General features: G+C 36.6%; 1 protein-coding gene across 2 annotated transcripts in view; it reads left to right on the top strand.

The window, feature by feature from the left end:
* ARL13B (ADP ribosylation factor like GTPase 13B) overlaps window positions 1–19,271 on the top strand; it is a 58,681-nt gene that overhangs the window by 34,809 nt on the left and 4,601 nt on the right. The window contains exons 7-11 of one of the 2 annotated variants that reach the window (XM_063305549.1): window positions 5,098–5,212; window positions 9,660–9,915; window positions 10,531–10,647; window positions 15,818–15,886; window positions 17,291–17,332. In XM_063305549.1, coding sequence (XP_063161619.1) covers window positions 5,098–5,212; window positions 9,660–9,915; window positions 10,531–10,647; window positions 15,818–15,886; window positions 17,291–17,298 — 565 coding nt within the window. In that variant the 3' untranslated portion in view covers window positions 17,299–17,332. The remainder of the gene's footprint in view (window positions 1–5,097; window positions 5,213–9,659; window positions 9,916–10,530; window positions 10,648–15,817; window positions 15,887–17,290; window positions 17,333–19,271) is intronic. The other variant, XM_063305548.1, reaches the window with a different exon arrangement.

The raw sequence follows: 19,271 nt of genomic DNA, 5'->3' as shown, positions 1-19,271 counted from the left end.
CCATTCAACCTCACTCTTCAGGATGTCTGGCTCTAGCTCACTGACCACGTCAAAGCTATCCCCAATATTGTTATCCTTCCTATACAGGTCTTCTGTATATTCTTGCCACCTTTTCTTGATCTCTTTTTCTTCTGTTAGGTCCTTGCCATCTTTGTTTTTGATCATACCCATTTTTGCCTGGAATTTACCTCCAATGTTTCTAATTTTCTAGAAGAGGTCTCTTGTCCTTCCTATTCTATTGTCTTCTTCCACTTCCGCGCATTGCTTGTTTAAAAATAATTCCTTATCTCTTCTAGCTAACCTCTGGATTTTTGCATTTAATTGGGCATATCTCCCCCTATCGCTGTTGCCTTTTGCTTTCCTTCTTTCTTGGGCTACTTCTAGTGTCTCAGCAGACAGCCATTTTGCCTTCTAGGTTTTCTCTTTCTTTGGGATGTATTTTGTTGCTGCCTCCTGAACAATGTTGCGAACTTCTGTCCATAGTTCTTCCGGGACCCTATCTACTAAGTCCAGTCCCTTAAATCTATTCTTCACCTCCACTGCATATTCCTTAGGAATATTAGTGAGCTCATATCTAGCTGATCTGTGGGTCTTCCCTAATCTCTTTAGTCTGATCCTAAATTGTGCAATAAGAAGTTCGTGATCGGAACTACAGTCAGCTCCAGGTCTTGTTTTTACCAACTGTATAGATGACCGCCCCCTTTGGCTGCAGAGGATGTAGTCAATCTGGTTTCGGTGTTGTCCATCTGGTGAAGTCCATGTATAAAGCCGTCTCTTAGGTTGTTGGAAGAGAGTGTTTGTTATGCAGAGTGAATTGTCTTGGCAAAATTCTATCAGCCTATGTCCTGCTTCATTTTGTTCTCCCAGGCCATACTTACCTGTAATTCGAGGTGTCATTTGACTGCCCACCTTAGCATTCCAGTCTCCTGTGATGAAAAGAACATCTCTTTTAGGCATGTTGTCCAGTAGGTGCTGCAGATCCTCATAGAACTGCTCTACTTCAGCTTCTTCAGCATCTGTGGTTGGGGCGTATATTTGGATCACTGTGATGTTAGATGGCTTGCCCTGAATTCGAATTGAGATCATTCTGTCGGTCTTTTGGATTGTATCCAAGCACTGCTTTAGCCACTTTACTATTAATTATGAAGGCTACTCCATTTCTTCTGTGGTCCTCTTGTCCACAATAGTAGATCTGGTGGTCATTTGATGTGAAGTGGCCTATTCCAGTCCATTTCAGTTCACTGACACCCAAAATGTCTATCTTTAATCTTGACATCTCACCAATAAACACATCCAATTTGCCCTGGCTCATAGATCTTACATTCCAGGTTCCAATGGTGTGTTGATCCTTAGAACATCGGATTCGCTGTTCACCACCAGCACCGTCGGTTGCTAGCCTTCCTTTTGGCTTTGAGCTAGCTGTGTCATCACGTCTGGGGCTAGTTGAACTCATCCTCTGTTCCTCCCCAGTAGCATTTTGACCATCTTCCAACCTGGGGGTCTCATCTTCCGAAGGTATACTGACATATCTCTGGTTGTACTGATCCATTTAGTTTTCACGGCAAGAATACTGGGGTGGGTTGCCATTACCTTCCCCAGGGATTGCATTTAGTCTGACCTCTCTGTCATGACCTTCGTGTCTTGGGTGGCCCTTCACGGTTTAGCTCATGGCATCATTGAGGTGCTCAAGCTCCAGCACCACGACAAGGTAACAATCCTTTGCTGAAGACCTTCCCTCTATATTAGCAAATTACATGAAGGGGTCATTGAACGTCACAGATGCCTGTTAAGTTGCCAGTGCTCGTTACAAGAAGAATGGGTCCACAGCAGGAGATTTTCCACAAGGTCTCAACAAGATGAGGGCCCTTCAGTTGACCTGTTCACAACAGCTGACAGCTGTGAAATGTGGCACTGCTTCTCCCAATTCCAAAAAAAGAAAATAAGATTGATGGTCTGGTAGTTCTGTGGCTAGAAGGATCTTTCTATGTATTCCTGTGGCATTCAGCACTACCCACAGTAGTACACAGTGTGAAGCTGCTCAAGGCAAGGGTGATTGTAATTGCCCCATACTTGCTCAGAAAATTGTAGTTTTATTCCCTCATAGAGACAACTGAGGAGCCTCTGAGAAATGCCTGGACATCCTGACTTTAAACCTGGACCTAGACAGACTATAACAATCACTTGGAAATTGAATGGGACATCTTCTATGCTCTGGCCTCTCAAGTCGGTAGAAACCATTTGGGCTTCAGGGGGCTGAACCACTCCCAAGACTTATCAGTTGACTTGGCATACCTCTGAGCAATAGTACAAAAGGCAAAAATTTGTCCAGCGGCAGGGGACACAGAAGTTTTGGGGGTTCCTAAAACCAGGACTGGAGAAACACTACTTGCTAATATACATTGCATAGACAAGCATCCTCTTTAGGCTCTCTTCTCTTGTGTTGCTTCCTCAGAGGAGCAAACCACTCCTCCTGACCTCCAGTGCCATTCATGGAGCCTGTCATTGGTGCGTAAGGCCTTAATGATGACTCCTTTTGAACCCATCAGACAGATTCCATTAACATCCTCACCTGTAAGACAGCTTTTTTGCAGTCCTAAACATAATTAGAAAGTATATTCCATCAATAAGGTGTAGTTCTAAGATAATTTTCACACTTCATGTCCAAGGTCAATTCTAAATTCCATCAAGCATAAGGAAATATTCCTGTTTCTGCCAAGACTCTTCCCACCTTAGAGAACAAACTGGCTCATACTAGATGTGAGCAGATATCTAAGAATCTACACACTTCAAACAACCTAGAGGACAAAAAGCTGATAGCCTACTTGTTTCCTGCAAAACATGAATTCTGGAGAAACAAGTTATATGATCTGTCATCAGCAGGGTGGGTTACAGAATGAATTGGTCTGACATACTCAGCTAGCAAGAAGCAGGTACTCTCTGACATTACAGCTCACTTAGTCAAGGGGCTGTATCAGTAGCCATAATAGTGAACATCCTGTTAATGGATATTTGTAGGGTGGTGACAAGAAAGGAGCTATTTTCATTAACCATTGTAAGACACATGCTTGCTTTTACAGATGCAGTAGCTGAACCAAAAAGGTGAGGGAGGGGAGGGTGCAGCTCTGTTTTATCAAAATTACACTGTGAAACTAGGAATAGGATTAGTGGACTAATGCCAAACTAATCTAACCTGGTCTATTTCCAAAAACAAAGATAAGACCTTTGATGCAGATCAGGCAGTCTCTGCATAATCCTAATTACAAACTTAAAACATGGTTTTTATAGAAAACATGGCTTCTTTTGCAAAGGAAACAACACATAGAAAATACTAGTTTCCAAACAGTCCTTCATCCAGGAGGAGATCCTGAAAAGACATTTCAGCTGACAATTGTCCTCATCCAAGTAGGCACAATTTCCGGTAAGTTGAATAATGGCCATTAGCATCACCTGTCTAACATAGAGTGCCACTTCTACTGCTGTACTGTTTTATGAAGATTGAAATCAATATATTGTGTAGGAGTATATGCCAAGGAAGAAATCCTTGTAGAATAAATAAAATGCTGTACTGAATCCCTACCTTTACTTACGTTCTGCATTCAGTCCCTTTTTGCCTTTCAGTCCTGACCAAACAAGCACAGATAAAATGGCTCAAAATCTCAGAATGGGAATTTAGACCAGTTTCATCTCTCAGATAAATGGAATGTGCATAGCTGTTTTACACAACTTTATTATTTCTCTCAAGATAAGATTTTCTTGGTGACTTCAGTATGTTAAAGTTACTTTTTAGCTGATTAGAAAAATACCACGGGTAGGTCTGAGAGATAAGCTGTTAGCCAGCATACAGAACAATTTATGTTGGAAATAGTATATACCTTATTCCTGAAAAGAATACTCAATATATTATTTATTTTAAATTCACAAAATATGTAGAATTTGTAATTCCTTGGTACGGGTAGTCCTCATTTAACAACCATTCGTTTAGTGATGATTTGAACTTACAACAGTGTTGGAAACAATGACTTACAACCAGTTCTCACACTTATAACTGTTGCAGGGTCCCCACGGTCACGTGATCACGATTTGAGTACTTGGTAACCGGTTTACATTTATGACCGTCTGTTATGGAGATTGCTGGTGAAGAAGAGGGGGGCTCTCTCCAGGGGGGAAAGTGCATGCGCAGTACTGAATCTCTTTGCCTCCCAATTAAGAGGTCCAGAAAAGAACTGCCTTAGATTTCTGGGCTTTTCTGGTAGGGTTTGCTAGTGCCCTTTCAGTTTAGCAGGATTTTGTATTGTAGAGTAGAACAATAAATACTAGAGCTAAATCTTCTGATCTCAGCATGGTTCTTCAATCTATATTCCTGACACCGTCGCAGTTTCCTGTGATCACAGATCAATACTTTCAACCATCCCGGCTGGCTTCTGGCAAGCAAAATCAGTGAGGAACTGTGTGATTCGCATAATGACCAAGTGGTTTGCTTAATGACTACCACAAAAAGGTTGTAAAATCAGGTCGGATTTGCTTAATGACCACTTTGCTTAGCAACCAAAATTCTGGTCCCAATTGTGGTCTTTAAGTATGGACTACCTGTATATCCATCTTTTCAGACATACAGTTCACATAATAGATTTAAAATAGTCATTATGAAGTACAAATTCAAGCCAAACTTAATCAGGCCAAGTAATGCATATTTTTATGATCTTGGTATAGGAAATCTGTTTGGTGTATAACCATTTCTTTCTATTGAGTTCAGTTTTGATTTTGACTCTTTGCTTTAAGGGCAAAACAGAATGTATACTTCAGTAAATTAATGCAGTCTAGGTTAATAGAAGAATTGTAGACCAGGTTTCACATTGATTGATTGACTTTAAGATGCAGTTCTTTCAACTTCACACCCATTCTTTACAATTTCACCGATAACACTTGCCTGCATTTTGATAGTTATTTTTTATTTATTTATTTATCAATTTTTTATCACCGCCTGTCTCCCCCCTGAGGATATAATATATATGAAATGTTTTCAATATTGATAATATTCTAAGAATTTTTAATTTCAGTTAATTCAAAATATTTCTTTTTTTCTTAAAAAATAATCAGAGAACAGAAAGAGAGAGAAGAAAGTGAACGGGAAGGAAGGAGCATTTTGGATGAAGTGGACTCTGAGCTAGTAACTGGAAACCCATTTCAGCCTATATCAACTGTAATCACCAAGGTATTAGAGCAGTCATCTGTGGAAAATGTTTGTGACAGATCAGTTCATTGTTCATAGAGTGCTTTAGCCGATGCTTGCATTTTTTTTTAATCAAATTCAAATTCCTTTCTTTAATCTTTGAACCTTTTTTCCTTTTCTTTCTGTGTTCTGATACTAGTGTTTTTTTTATTTTTCTCCTTTGCTTTCAATTTTACTTTTCTGGTTCCTATTTGGATCTTTGTTATTAACAACTGCTGTGCTTGCTTCCCTACTAGCCCCCCCACTTTTTTCTTTTTAGAATTTTTATCCTGCCTTTATTATTTTTATACATCACTCAAGGCGGGGAACATTCCTAAATACTCCTTCCTCCTCCTCTTTTCCCCACAACAACAACCCTGTAAGGTAGGTTGGGCTGAGAGAGAGTGACTCGCCCAAAGTCACCCAGCCGGCTTTCATGCCTAAGGCGGGACGAGAACTCACAGTCACTTGGTTTCTAGTCCAGCACCTTAACCATTAGACCAAACTGGCTCTCTTTTGCTTGCTTGATAACTAATTGATGACATATGGGGAAATTTGAACCCATTACTACATAACAGAGTAATTGAGATAAACCTCTACAGTAAACTTTCTTTTGTGATACCTTTTACTACTTATCTGACTATAATCAAAGGGATGTTTTTGTTTTCCCAAAACACATGAGAACTTGTGTTCCTATTCTGGGGGTGATTCATATAAGATAAGACTGTGCTAGTGTTAGGTTGCTACTTACATCCAGAAGACCAAAGGGATTTCTTCCATTCACCTTTGCTAGGACTGTTCCTTTGATAGGTTTTTGAGATTAAGAGTCAGTAAACCTTTTTGAGGTTCTCTTATGCACGTTTGGGCCATATGCCTTGCCAGATGTGTAATGCTCTTGTATTTCAATCTTGGCTTTCTGCTGTCTTTTCTACAATACTGGTCTCTTCTAATTGTTTTCCCCATAAGTTCCTCAGCTTCCTCTTTGTTTTGGGCTTAGCTATACTTTCACTTGATATCCGTTCTTTCCTAAGGTAAAGTAGAGAGAGAAGACAGAAAAATAATTCTTTCCCAAGCCCTCTTGGAAATCTGGTATCTCATTTGCTTCTCTACTCTGTTACAGCTCCAAGCTGTCTATCCCATGTGTATCCTTCCATCCCTGCTGTCCAGTTGTTTTGCCAACAAGGTCATTCCAGATCCTTCCTTCTAGAATCTGCTTGCTTTATTGCTGATGTTGTCTATTGCACATATCTCATTCTTTGCTGATATGCTCCCACCAATGTCTTTCTTTGGTGTCTTTGATCTCTTGATCCTTTACTTACATGAACAACACCTCCAGTGGCCCATACAGAAATACAAAGCAAAACTACTCTCCCTTCCAAATCTGTCCCATATAAAGGCAGACATGCTAGGCTACAGTTGCTTCAAGGCAGCTAGGACTTTTTTAGATGCCTTTGTGACTTCAGCCTGGCAGACTACCAAGGAAAAAAGTGTGCACACACAGGCACACTTCTTTTATATTCTACAACAGGGAAAAAGAACAGTTTCTGTCATAACAGCTTATTCTGCAACCAGATATTTTAAATAAATGAATATTTTGAATGGAGTTTTATTCTAGTCTTAAATGAGATTGCCCTGTAGGACCAAATATTCAAAGCCTGAAGCATATAATGATGTGTTCAAACTATATACTCTGCTGCTAAACTATGAACCTATTATGCTAGTGTTTTTGTGAGCCTCACTGGTTTCCATCCCATTTCCGAGCCCAATTCAAAGGATTGCATTTAAGGCCAGATTAGATGATACATATCCTTCTGTCTACATGTATCAGATTCTAAAGATTATATTCTCTTGGTTTTTTCTGGTGTATTTGCCAAATGTGAGAATGGTTTAACAAGGTGAATTCTTTTCAGTGGTTTTCTTAAATCTGTTTATACAGCTCTTTTGTCACAAGGAAAGGACATTTTATTCTATCAGATCTTTAAAAATATGTGCATTTTAGATTCTTGCACTAAAGCTGTCCTGTAATTAGTTTTATTTTGGTTTTATTTTTATCTTTGGTTATTTTCATTAGTTTTAAATTTTATATTTGCATATGGTTTAACTTTATTTTTGGAATAATGTATCATAGCCATGCAATAAAAATTATTTATATTGTATGCTGATCATTGGAATCTCCTTAGGAAAGTTTATAAATATGTTAAATAATTTTTGCATGAAGTAATAGTGCCTTTGTACTTCTAAATTTCCTCAAGATTATTTGTAGTCAATAAAGCAAAAACATTGCAAAATAACATCAGTAGATCAATATACACAAAAGATTACATTGAAATCTGTACTCTTTCATTTATGAAAGGGTGCCAGATATTCAAGCTGGCTCTAGGAAAAGTTAGGGAAAATGAGTCATTATATTGCTAATGCATGCTGGATAATTGAGAAAGCCAAATAATGCCAAAAAAGATGTCAGTATGTGTTGATTATAGAAAGGCCTTTGATTGTGTTGATCACATCAAGCTATGGAATGTACTTACAAAAATGGGAATACCAGAACATCTCATTGTCCTCATGCAAAATTTATATACAGGTCAAAAAGCCACATGGCAAAACAGAATGCTTCCAGGCTGGCAAAGGAAGGAGAAAAGGGTGTATCCTTTCCCCTTATTTATTCACTCTATAGGCAAAATAGAACTTAAAGGAAGCTGGATTTGAAGAAGATGAGCATGTTTTTAAAACTGGAGGAAGAAACATCAATAATCTCCACTATGCTGATAACACTATTCTGATAGCTGAAAATGCAAATGATCTGCCATAGTAATGAAAGTCAAGGAGGAAGGTAAAATAATGGGATCATGATTAAATAAAAATACAGGTAGTCCTTGCTTAACGACCACAACTGGGGCCATAATTTTGGTTGCTAAGTGATGCGGTTAAGTGAATCCATCTCAATTTTTAACCATTTTTGTGGTGGTGGTTAAGTGAATCACTGCAATTGTTAAATGAACCACGTGGTTGTTAAGTGAATCACATGGTTTCCCATTAATTTTGCTTGCCAGAAGCCAGCTGGGAAGGTAGAAAATGGTGATCCTGTGATGATGGGATGCTGCAGTGGTCGTAAGTGTGAGGACTGCCCACAAGTTGGCTAATGTACTGTCGTAAGTCAAAACCATCTCTTAATGAATGGTTGTTAAGCGAGGACTACCCGTAAGACCAAACTAATGACAATAGGTAGAGCAACCAGCCTTAGAATTGACAGTGAAGATGCTGAAGTGGTAGATGGTTTATGTCTTTTAGGATCAACTGTCAACAGTAAAGGAGCCAGCAGTCAAGAATTATGCCACAGACTAACACTTGGTAGAATAGCAATGAAAGCCTTGGAAGAGATAATTAGATTCCAGGATGTGTCTATACCCACAACAATCAGAATTGTGCAGGCATTGTTTTTCTCCTGTGACACTATGGAAGTGAAGGCTGGACTTTGAAGAATCAGGATAGTCAATTTAGTTAATAATGCAGTTAATTTCTTGGAATATGAAAAAAAAATCTGCTAGGTTATCAGAGTCAATATAAGTAATTAATGGCCTATTATTTTTCACAGAGAGCCAGTTTGGTGTAGCGGTTAAGGCATCAGGCTAGAAACCAGGGGACCCTGAATTCTAGTTCCTCCTTAGGCACAAAGCCAGCTGGGTGACCATGGCCCAGTCATTTCCTCTCAGCCCTAGGAAGAGGCAATGGCAAACCACTTCTGGAACTTTGCCAAGAAAATTGCAGGGACTTGTCCAGGCAAGCCTCCGAGAATCAGACAGGATTGAACGGATTTAAAAAAAAAAAGATTCTTCACGTGAGAAAAACTGTATTTTGTATTTTAAGTGCATTATACATAGCAATTTGTTGATATAATGGCCTAGAAATCTATATGCTCGTATAAGGGAACTGAACTAAGGCCACTGAGAATATTTGCACAGTAAAATTTCAAATACCTGAAATTTAAAACAGTTAAAATGTAAAGGTAGATAGGTAGGTAGATCAGTTCTTTTCTTAGAAGAGCTGAATATTAATGGAAGATTACATTTTTTTTTAATTTGAAGTTTAATTCATTTTATGTTATTGATGACTTGTAATCTAGTGGGAAAGGCTAGTATAAAGACCTTAATATTGATCCTAGGCTGGCCATGATTTTTTCTGTGTTTGTTTGCACTGTCAGCATGGGTATTATGGAAAACACCAAGGGTCCTTAAGAATCTGAAAGAGACAGCAGTTATAAAAAATCTTGACTTAGTGCATGCTCTAAATCCTTAATAATGTATAAAACCCAGTTTTGTAACATTTAATATATGAAATGTATTTCAGTAGTCCTTTTAGAATATCCTCTGATTTGTTGTTGACATTAACTCCACCCCAACTAACACTTGAAATGCTGCTGTAATAAATGACATTTACTTCTGTATTTTGCTAGAATGAAAAGAAAATTGAAAAAGAGAAGAAGAGGCAAAGGGAAGAGAATGAAAAGATTGCTATTGCCTTGAAACCTAAAACAAATCAGGAGATAATAGACATTCAGAGTCTGAACAGTGAACAATCCAAGGAACAGAGACTGATAGAAAACTATAAATCTGCACTAACACAACAATTGGAACATGATGATGAGAATGAGCAGCATATTTCAGAAAGTCTCGACTCTGGTGATAACGCCACTTTGAATTCAGGAACAGGTAGACCGATAAGAATTCATAAATGCTGTGTTACCAGTCAATCTCTATTAGATCTTAGTGCACATCCCTTCTGATTTCTCTGTTGGGCATAGAATAATTTGGTAAGAACTGATTATTTATCTTTTCATTTGCTCTGCAATATGGAACAGTAAAATTATTTGGTATTCCTTCACACTTTTTGATACAAAGAATCTTGAGTGAGAAAGAGGGATCTTAATTCATTTCTACTGAGGTTTGGAGAGGATAAGAGACCTCATACGATTCCTGTTAGCTTTTCAAAATTTTAGTTTAAGGTTTGAGCTTGGAAAGAGAGGAGAGTATAGCTGTTAGGCAACCTTCTTAAAAAGGACTAGGAAGACCACCCCCTGATGAGCTGCCAAGCAATTGATAGATTTTTTTTTAATGAACTGACAAACTTAAATTCCAGTACTGTATCATGAATATATTCTCAACTGAACATTACATAATTGGGTAGGAGCTGAGTGTTTATTACCAATATAAAGTTGTGGTATGCTCTGATGAAAGTCTGTCTTTATCTGTGTAAGCACAAATATCTTCTAATTGTGGTTCAGATTCTTTATGTAACATCACTGGTGTTATTTATATTTGCTTTAGAAAACAGTAAAAAGAAATCAAAGAAACTAAAATTAAAAAGGAATCACCGAGTTGAACCAGTCAGTACAGAAGAAATTGTTTCCCCACTTCCTACAACAATAGCAGCTCTTACACCAGGTGAGTACAAAGTGTATCAATGTTGAAAAGTGCAGATTTTGAACACAGGGGAATAACACAATTTCACGTGAAGTATTTCAAAAGAAAGGATATGTAAGTATATGGCACTGTTAAATATTGTGATGAAACTCCTGACAGATCTTGGGAACATAGAGGAGGTAGCAAGACAGTTAAGGGAGGAAATAAGGGCAATTCAGAAGAGATACCTGAGTCCAGGGGAAGGACTCAGAGAAAGAGATTTAGTGTAAGTCTGCCTTAATTACACTAGGTATATGTTGTGTGGGGAAATTATTTTGGTAGGCTTTCACAATTGTTACCTTACCCTACTAGCAATAAAGATCTTTCCAGATTATGGCTGGCAAACCTAGGAAACAAGAATCTCTTGAATTTCTGGAAATATCTTTATATATCTTCATTGCTAATAGATTTGTATATATTACAAAATTATATTACAGTTTGTATATATTACAGAATCTTGAAAGCCTACGAAAATAATTCTTCTGCATAACATACACATTTAAGGTGTAGTTACTCTCTTTGTTACGCTTTCGTCTCTTCCCTGGACTCAATCTCTTAGAAACTATCTTGTTTTGTTGTATCCTCTGCGGTCCCAAGGTCTATTACATATTCCATCACAGATATTCATATGGAAAGTGAAAAGTATCCTGGCTGTATAAGAAGGCATGAAGTCTTATTCCCCAATTGAATTAGAGAGAGAGAGAACAGAACAAAGCAAAACAAAACCTCTGCTTCTTTTGGAGACTAAACAGATTTTTTTCCTCTCCTTTTCTTTGTTTTTTTTTTTATAAATAATGCCAGAACTTGCAGAGATTAATGGTAGATTTGAACTTACACTATGAGCAAAAGAAATGCTTCATGCATTATATTTACATATAAAATTAATTACCCTTTTTATAGAGGTTAAATTACTGGTAGCTATTACTATTTTAACTAAAAAATGGGACCATTTTTAGAAATGTTACAGTTATGAATATCTTTACAAAACAAGGCTTATGTATTGATTAGATATCTGTAGTAAATTTATTATCTCTGTCTTCTTTATGCTCTGGTTTTGAATTCTGCGAGAAATCTCGATAGTCACAATTAGGGAAATGAAACTGAACTTGAAAACCATTTAAATTAGAAATCAGCAGTCCAGGGGATAAGGTGCCAAAGTGCCTATTGCACATGTAGATGGTGTTTGCAAAAATCTAAATTATTATATATAAATTGATGAAGTCTTGAAATATCTTGGTATTCTTGCCTGAAAGAGGCTTCAGGTGAGAATCTGCTAAATTGTGGCATTCTCACAGTTTTCAGACCTAAGTTTGTTAACATCTCATGAGAATTTACAATCTTGGACATTTTGAAATACATTTTTCATTTTTTCTTCTGAAAAGGTTGCCAACACTGCCTTAAATGAATATAGAACAATTCTATTATCATTGTTGTTTCACAGCCCTTTAGATTGATTAAAATGGAATCTTTAGTGACTTCTCATATTACAGACCTCTTTGTAACAGGCTGAATGCTTTTTCCCATCTACTTTTTAAAATATAATTTTTTTGAAAGTTTTTTAAAAAAGTAAAAATTAATACTAAAATAAAAGAAGGACAAAAGAAAGGAAGATAAAAGAGCAAGCTAAAATGCGAAAAGAAAAGGTAGAAGAAAAATAGAAAAGAAAGAAAAAAGATACAAAGAAGTGGCTTCTGATCTTTACAGCAATTATAATTGTAGATTTACCTCTTTCTCTAAAGTTACATCTTGACTCTTCTTTCTATAATCTATCCCACTTAATCATCAAAACCATAGAACATAAGTTCATTTTTTTTCTGTTTCATGCAAAACATAAGGGATTTCCAGTCAGCAATAAATGTAGATACTGTCTTTTTCTCTAATCAAACAATTTGGTCATTTCAGCAAGTTCTTTCATCTTCACCAACCATTCCTTCATGGTAGGTAGTGCCAAATCTTTCCACCTTTGTGTGTACAATAATCTTGCTATGGTTATCATATATAACAACAAATTCCCATGACTTTTTTCAAACTGTTTACCCATCAGTCCCAAGAAGAAAAGTTCTTGTTTCAGTCTATATTAATCTTAAAAATCCTCTGAATCAGCGTGTGCATTTGAACCAAAAATCGTCTAGCTTTTGGCACATCCACAAAGCATGGTAAAATAACCCTTCTTGTTGTTCACAATTCCAACATAGATTTGAAGTACCTGTATACATTCTAAATAATTTTTATGGTGTCATATACCAATGGTACATCATGTTACAAAAGTTTTCTTTAAGATTATAACATAGTGTAAATTTCAATCCTTTGAACCTCATATTTTCCTATTGTTCCCTCTGTATATTATAACCAAAATTTTAAACCCGCTTTATCATACATTCTTTTACTTGTTCTTCTGTTTCAAATTTCAATAAAAGTTTATACATTTCAGGAATCACATGTTCATCATTTGTACACAATTCCATTTCAAAGTCAGTCTTAAAATATTCAATACCACAAATTATTTTGTCGACTTTGAATGTTTCTGCTAACTATAAGTAGGAAACCATTGACAGTTATGTCTCTCTGCCATCAGTTGTTCTCTTGATTTTATTTTGTATTCCCCTTGGCAGAATTCTAGTATTTCACGTTATGTTAACCATTTGTGTTTGCCTGTTATTTCTCGTCTATAAAATGCTTCTTGTGCTGAGAGCACAAAGGTATTTTCAGGCACAACCTGGACTTGTATCTTTTCCATATCCTCAATATGGCACGTCTAATACAATAGTGTTGTTTTTTTAAATCTAAATTAAACTTTATCTTACCAGAAATATCCATGCCACCCAAATCTCATGTCAAAAAACTCTAAAAGTCTTCTATTTCTCAGCAACACCCACTCTTTCATCCAAACCAAACAGCAAGCTACAAAATACAGTTTCAAATAAGGTAAACTCAATCCTCCTCTTTCCTTTGCATCTTGTAACACCTTATATTTAACTACTGGTTTTTTTTCCTTGCCATATAAATTTAGATATATCCTTTTGCCACTGTTTAAATGGTGCATCTGTTGTCAAAACCAGTATTGTCTGAAACAAAAACATCATTCTAGGCAAAACACTCATTTTTATCATAGAAATTTTCTCCAACAATGACAATTGTAATTTCTCCCATCTTAATATCCTTTTTAACTTCATTCCATGTCTTAACATAATTATTTTTAAATAACATACATATTTGTCATGGTGATATCCAGATTACTTTTTTTTTTCAATCTTAAAAAATCAATTTTCTTCATCAATTCTGTTTGATCCTCTATTTTCATATTTTTGTTCATATCTTTGTCTTCTGATTATTAATCTTAAAACCTGCTAGTGTACTAATTCTTTTAATTTTCTCATTAATGTCTCTATTCCCTTTAGTGGATCCTCCAGAATCAACACCAAGTCATCAGCAAATGCCCTTAACCTTTAAGTTTCATTTTTAATCTTTACTCCCACAATTCTCTCATCTTGTCTTATATCTCTATTCAATATTTCAAGAACTAATATAAACAGGAGAGGAGACAATGTGCATCCCTGTCTTGTTCCTTTTTGTATCTACAGGGTTTTGTTAAATCTCCATTGACAATTATTTGTGCTTTCGCTGAGGAAGTGTAGATCAATCTTACCCATTTAATAAAATTCTCTCCAAAGTTCATATCTTCCAAAACTTCAAACAGGAAAGCCCAGTTCAAATTGTCAAAGGCCTTCTCTACATTTAAGAAAATCATTGTGGCTTGTTTTTCATTATGTTGCTCCCAAATATTTGAAAATGTCCAACACATTTCTTATATTATCCTCTTTTAAGTAAAAATCCACATTGATCCTCATGAATAAATTCTTTCAAAATTATTTTCAACCTCTCAGCCAAAATTGTTGTAAACAACTTATAGTCATTATTCAATAATGGTAATGGCTGGTAGTTTCTTGTTAAAGTCAAATCTTGTCTCTCCTTAGACATTAATGGTATATTAGCCTCTTTTCAGCTCTCTGGCATCTTTCCCCTCTGAATTTATCATATTTTGTAAAGGTCATAAAAGTTCATCCTCAAAGCATTTATAATAAGAAGCTGGTAACCCATCTCTTCCAGACACCTTTCCTGTTTTACAGGTGGTCTTCATTTAACGTTGTTAATTGAGCCCGTAATTTCCATCACTAAGCAATGCAGTTGTAAAGCGAGATGGCATTGCTTAGCAATGGCAATCCTGGCAATTTCCCTTGCCGTTGTTAAGTGAATTTTACGAGGTCATTAGCCTGAGCATCCACCCCAATCAAAGCCATTCTGGGCTTGGTTCCTCCCAGCCCTGAACACTGCCTTCAACTCCCCACACCCACCTATCTCTTCTCCATCTCCCCCCACCCCCATCTCTGCCCTTTTGAAAGTCCTGCACCCTGCCTTGCGGGGCAGCAAGCCCAGCCATGCTGTGCGAGGCCACCCATCCCAGCCATGCAGCATTAGACCACCAGTCCCATTTCCTGTTTTTGTTTCTTTAAATATTCATCTGTTTTCTCCAGGGAAATTTCTTGTCCTTTATATATATTGGAATAATGTTGATAAAATACTTTTTGCATAACAACATCATCTGTTATTACAGTATCCCCCTCTTATAATTTCAATATCATCTTTTCTTTTCATAATTTATATGCCACCCACTTCCCTAATTTATTTGCAAACTCTTTTTTTTGTATTGCGTAATTTTATTACCATTTCTCTTAGTGTTAATATATAATTGTCACTATAGAAGCTTAATTTGTTGAGAAATATTTATCTTCTCTGGAAACGTCTTTATACTTTCTCTTCTTTTTATCTCATTCAAAATAGCTTGTATTTCTCTTGCCTCTTCTTTTTGAATTCACTGTTCTGTTGTATAAAGTAACACCTCATGAAAGCTTTGTTTGTGTCACAAACCATTCTTATATCTGTACTTTAATTAAGATAATTCCCAATATCAGAGTCTTAACCCCATGCAAATTAATTTCTACCCCAACATCTACCATGTTCATCAGTCAATATAAGTTCCGGTTGTTGGGAGTTTTCTTCATCTACATAGATGAATGTTTGCTTTAGCAGATTTGATTGATTATATAATTGCCGTTTGATATATATATATATATATTTTTTTTTTTTTTTGCAGTGGGATGGGAAACACCTAAAATTAACAGAATCCGGAAACTTGAGCCTCTTGGTGAAACTCATCATAATGGTAATTTCGGAGGAATTTGCTATTTGTCTTCAGCAATATATTATGTTTTGCATACTGGCTTATTTCTTTCATTTTGATTAATTTGGTGCTTCTTTAAGAGCAATCAGTTGTTTCCCCTCATTTTTTTTCTCTTTAAACTATATGTAAATGGAGTCTCGTTAATGATTTATTTCATTCTCCTTGCTTCAGGACAGATCTGTTGCTTATTGGTGTGGTCATGTAGTTGTATATTGCTCAGAGGGAAAAAATAGAACAAATTAAAATGCAAAGGACCATATCCATTGTTAACTATTTGTCAAAAGAAGATCTGCTATAAACTGTTCTAGGATGTGTTGGAAAATATTTTAAGAGGTGTTGGAGAGTGCACACGAAATTTTTAAAAAAAAAACCTCTTGAGCAGATGAGCATTCACACAATCTTGAATTCTTCCCATTCTCAACTACCTATAAATGTTGAACCTAAAGATAGGTAAACCAGTTGCTAAATTTTACAAGGTGCAGCAGAAGTGGGGGAAATTGTTATGAGTTAATTAGGCAGGAAGCCACTGTGTGCTTAGCTTATGGCTATTTTTATGAGTATATAGAAACAATTTGTAAGTACAAATAGTTTTTATTATTGAACATGGTTTTTATAAAATACAATTTTGCTATAAATATTATGTGAAAGAATCTAGTTCTTTCCTAGTAGGTTCTGATTTCTAATTACCTCTTTATTGGTTATTAGTAAGAATTGTTTCATTTTCAAGGTATCTGTATTGTTTTATATGAAAACGTTTAAAACTGATGGAAAATGTTTTCCTCCTTGACACGGCCCACAGTTCAGTGATAGAGCACATGTCATGCATATGGTTGCTATTCCACCACTAAGATCTCTAAAATGATCTTGACCAATAACACCACAAAGGATTAATGCCTGACATGCTGGTTTGACCTGCTAGTCAGAGCACATAATATTAAACTAGATCAGAGTTATCTGACTTCTCTAGCCAAGGGCTATATTTGACCTTCGAATGGAGTACCTAGGACCATACTTCAAAAAACAGGCATTACCACGGTTAGGACAAAAACTAAATTTTATTTCATTTCATTTATAGTTAAATGCATTTAAAATTAATGAATTAATTGTAGTTAATATGGTAGGCCCCATGCATTTCATAATGTCCCCCTTTTTTCACATTACAATTTATGAAGTAGCAACTTTTGGAAGAGTTATGAAATGGCAACCAATGCTTTCAACGTCTGCTTGCAGCACTACGGCCTCAGATTTTGCTCCTTGGATTAGAAAGATGTATCAAGACTTTATTATATTCGTCACATTTGTATTTTGCACATAAATTGATTTCCTTTGTAATAGACAACAATATAATTTTCAACAGTTGATTTAATACCCATATTTCTTTTTAAGGAGTATAAAGAAAAGAAAACGAGGGAAAGGACAGAAAAAGAGGTAGGGAGGAGAAGGGCCGTATTTTCTGATTATGATCTTTTTGCTCTTGACAATGGGCTTGATTGTGGCTGGAGCATAGGAAGGGTAACTACAATTTGTCATTCCTTGGATAGTATTTTTGTTAAAAAGTGGAATAGAATAATTCTTATGCAAGAAATACTTCTGATTGCAAATCATAAATCAAGTTTGTGAATCCGTCAACATAAGATTACATGTGAGCTCCTGTAAGCTTTGACTTTCAGCTCACTCAAAGAATACAATTACTAATTACAATTTTGCATGTACTTCTTTCCATTCTTGGCTATATTTCACTTGAAAACATGATAACTTTGATCTGACATGATGAAAGAGAATATATACTTGAGTACTATTTACTCTGGTATTACTGGGACTATTATATGCCACTGACTCCAGTTTAGGAACTAAAGTTATAAAGTGGGTAATTACTGGAATTCTAAGACTTTAGCATCCTCATAATAGGACTTTCCTATAAATCAGGCCTTTAGAAAAGCACACATAACCTCAAAATTCTATTCTACCCTGTTCAGTATTTTTCTGTACTATATTCTTCTTCTTCTTTTGCCATTCAATCATGTCTGATTCTCGGCGACTGCCTGGACTACTCCCTGCAGTTTTTTTGGCAATATTTCAGTAGTGGTTTGCCATTGCCTCCTTTCTATGGCTGAGAAAGATTGACTGGCCCAAGGTCACCCAGCTGGCTTTGTGCCTAAGGTGGGACTAGAACTCATGGTCTCCCTCTTTCTAGCCCAGTGCCTTGACCACTACACCAAACTGACTTTCTTTTACATTCTTTACTTCGTTTTTAAATAAAATTATGTTTAGATCAGCTAATAAGTGGAGGTGCAACCCTTGACCAAGAGATCAGTCTCAGCTAGCAGTCTTTAGAAAGAGGAGAGGTGGTTGGGAAATCCTGACTGGACAGGCAAAACGGACAGGGGAGTTTGCAAGTGAGTATAGTGGGGAAGGAGCGCAATGACCCCCTGTCTCCAGAATTTTAAGTATCAAGGTAAGTTTAGCAACAGAATAGGGAAGATTCTTGTAAAACCTTACAAGATTCCAAACTCTAGAATTATTAGATACAGGTAGTCCTCACTTAACAACCGCAATTGGGACCAGCAACTCCATCAATAAGTGACATGGTCATTAAGAGAAACATCACATGACCACCCCTGATTTATGACTTCAGTTCCACTGCAATAATTAAGCAAATCATCCATGGTTGTTAAGTGTGATGTCACATGACTGTGACTTTCAGAGATGTAATAGCTTTGTCCCAGGATGATAGCCTTTCTTGACATCAAAGAGAATGAAGGTTTGGGGAAAGGAGAGTATTTCAGGGAGAAGGAACCCAGTTCTTGGGTGATGAATCCACATTCTCTTATACCAAGGATGATATTCTGGTAGGTGGAGAACTTTTGTTTGTGGGGGATTCATTCATTAGGGACACAGGTGAGTTTGTGACAGTCTTGTAGATCACAATGATATTGCAGGCAGTCCTCGCTTAACGATCACATTTGGGACTGGAATTTTGGTCACTAAGCAATGCGATCGTTAAGTGAACCTGACCCAATTATATGAGCATTTTGCAGCGGCCGTTAAGTGAACCACATGGCCGTTAAGTGAACCACATGGTTGTTAAGTGAACCATGTAGTTAAGTGAAGCATGTGGTTCCCCATTTATTTTGCTTTCTGGAACCCAGCTGTGAAGGTCAAAAATGGCAATCACGTGATTGCAGGACACTGTGACAGTCATAAATGTGAACTGGTTGCCAAGCACCTGAATCATGATCATGTGACTGTGGGGATGCTGTGACAGTTGTAAGTGCGAGGACTAGCCAAAAGTTGGGTTTTAGCACTGTTGTAAGTCCAAACTGTCACTAAACAAATGGTCATTAAACGAGGACTATCTGTAAACTAT

The sequence above is a fragment of the Candoia aspera genome, chromosome 5 (assembly GCF_035149785.1).
Source record: "Candoia aspera isolate rCanAsp1 chromosome 5, rCanAsp1.hap2, whole genome shotgun sequence".
NCBI classification, from domain to species: Eukaryota; Metazoa; Chordata; class Lepidosauria; order Squamata; family Boidae; genus Candoia; species Candoia aspera.
The sequence above is the reverse complement of the archived record's forward strand: the minus strand, read 5'-3'. Positions and strand labels throughout refer to the sequence as shown.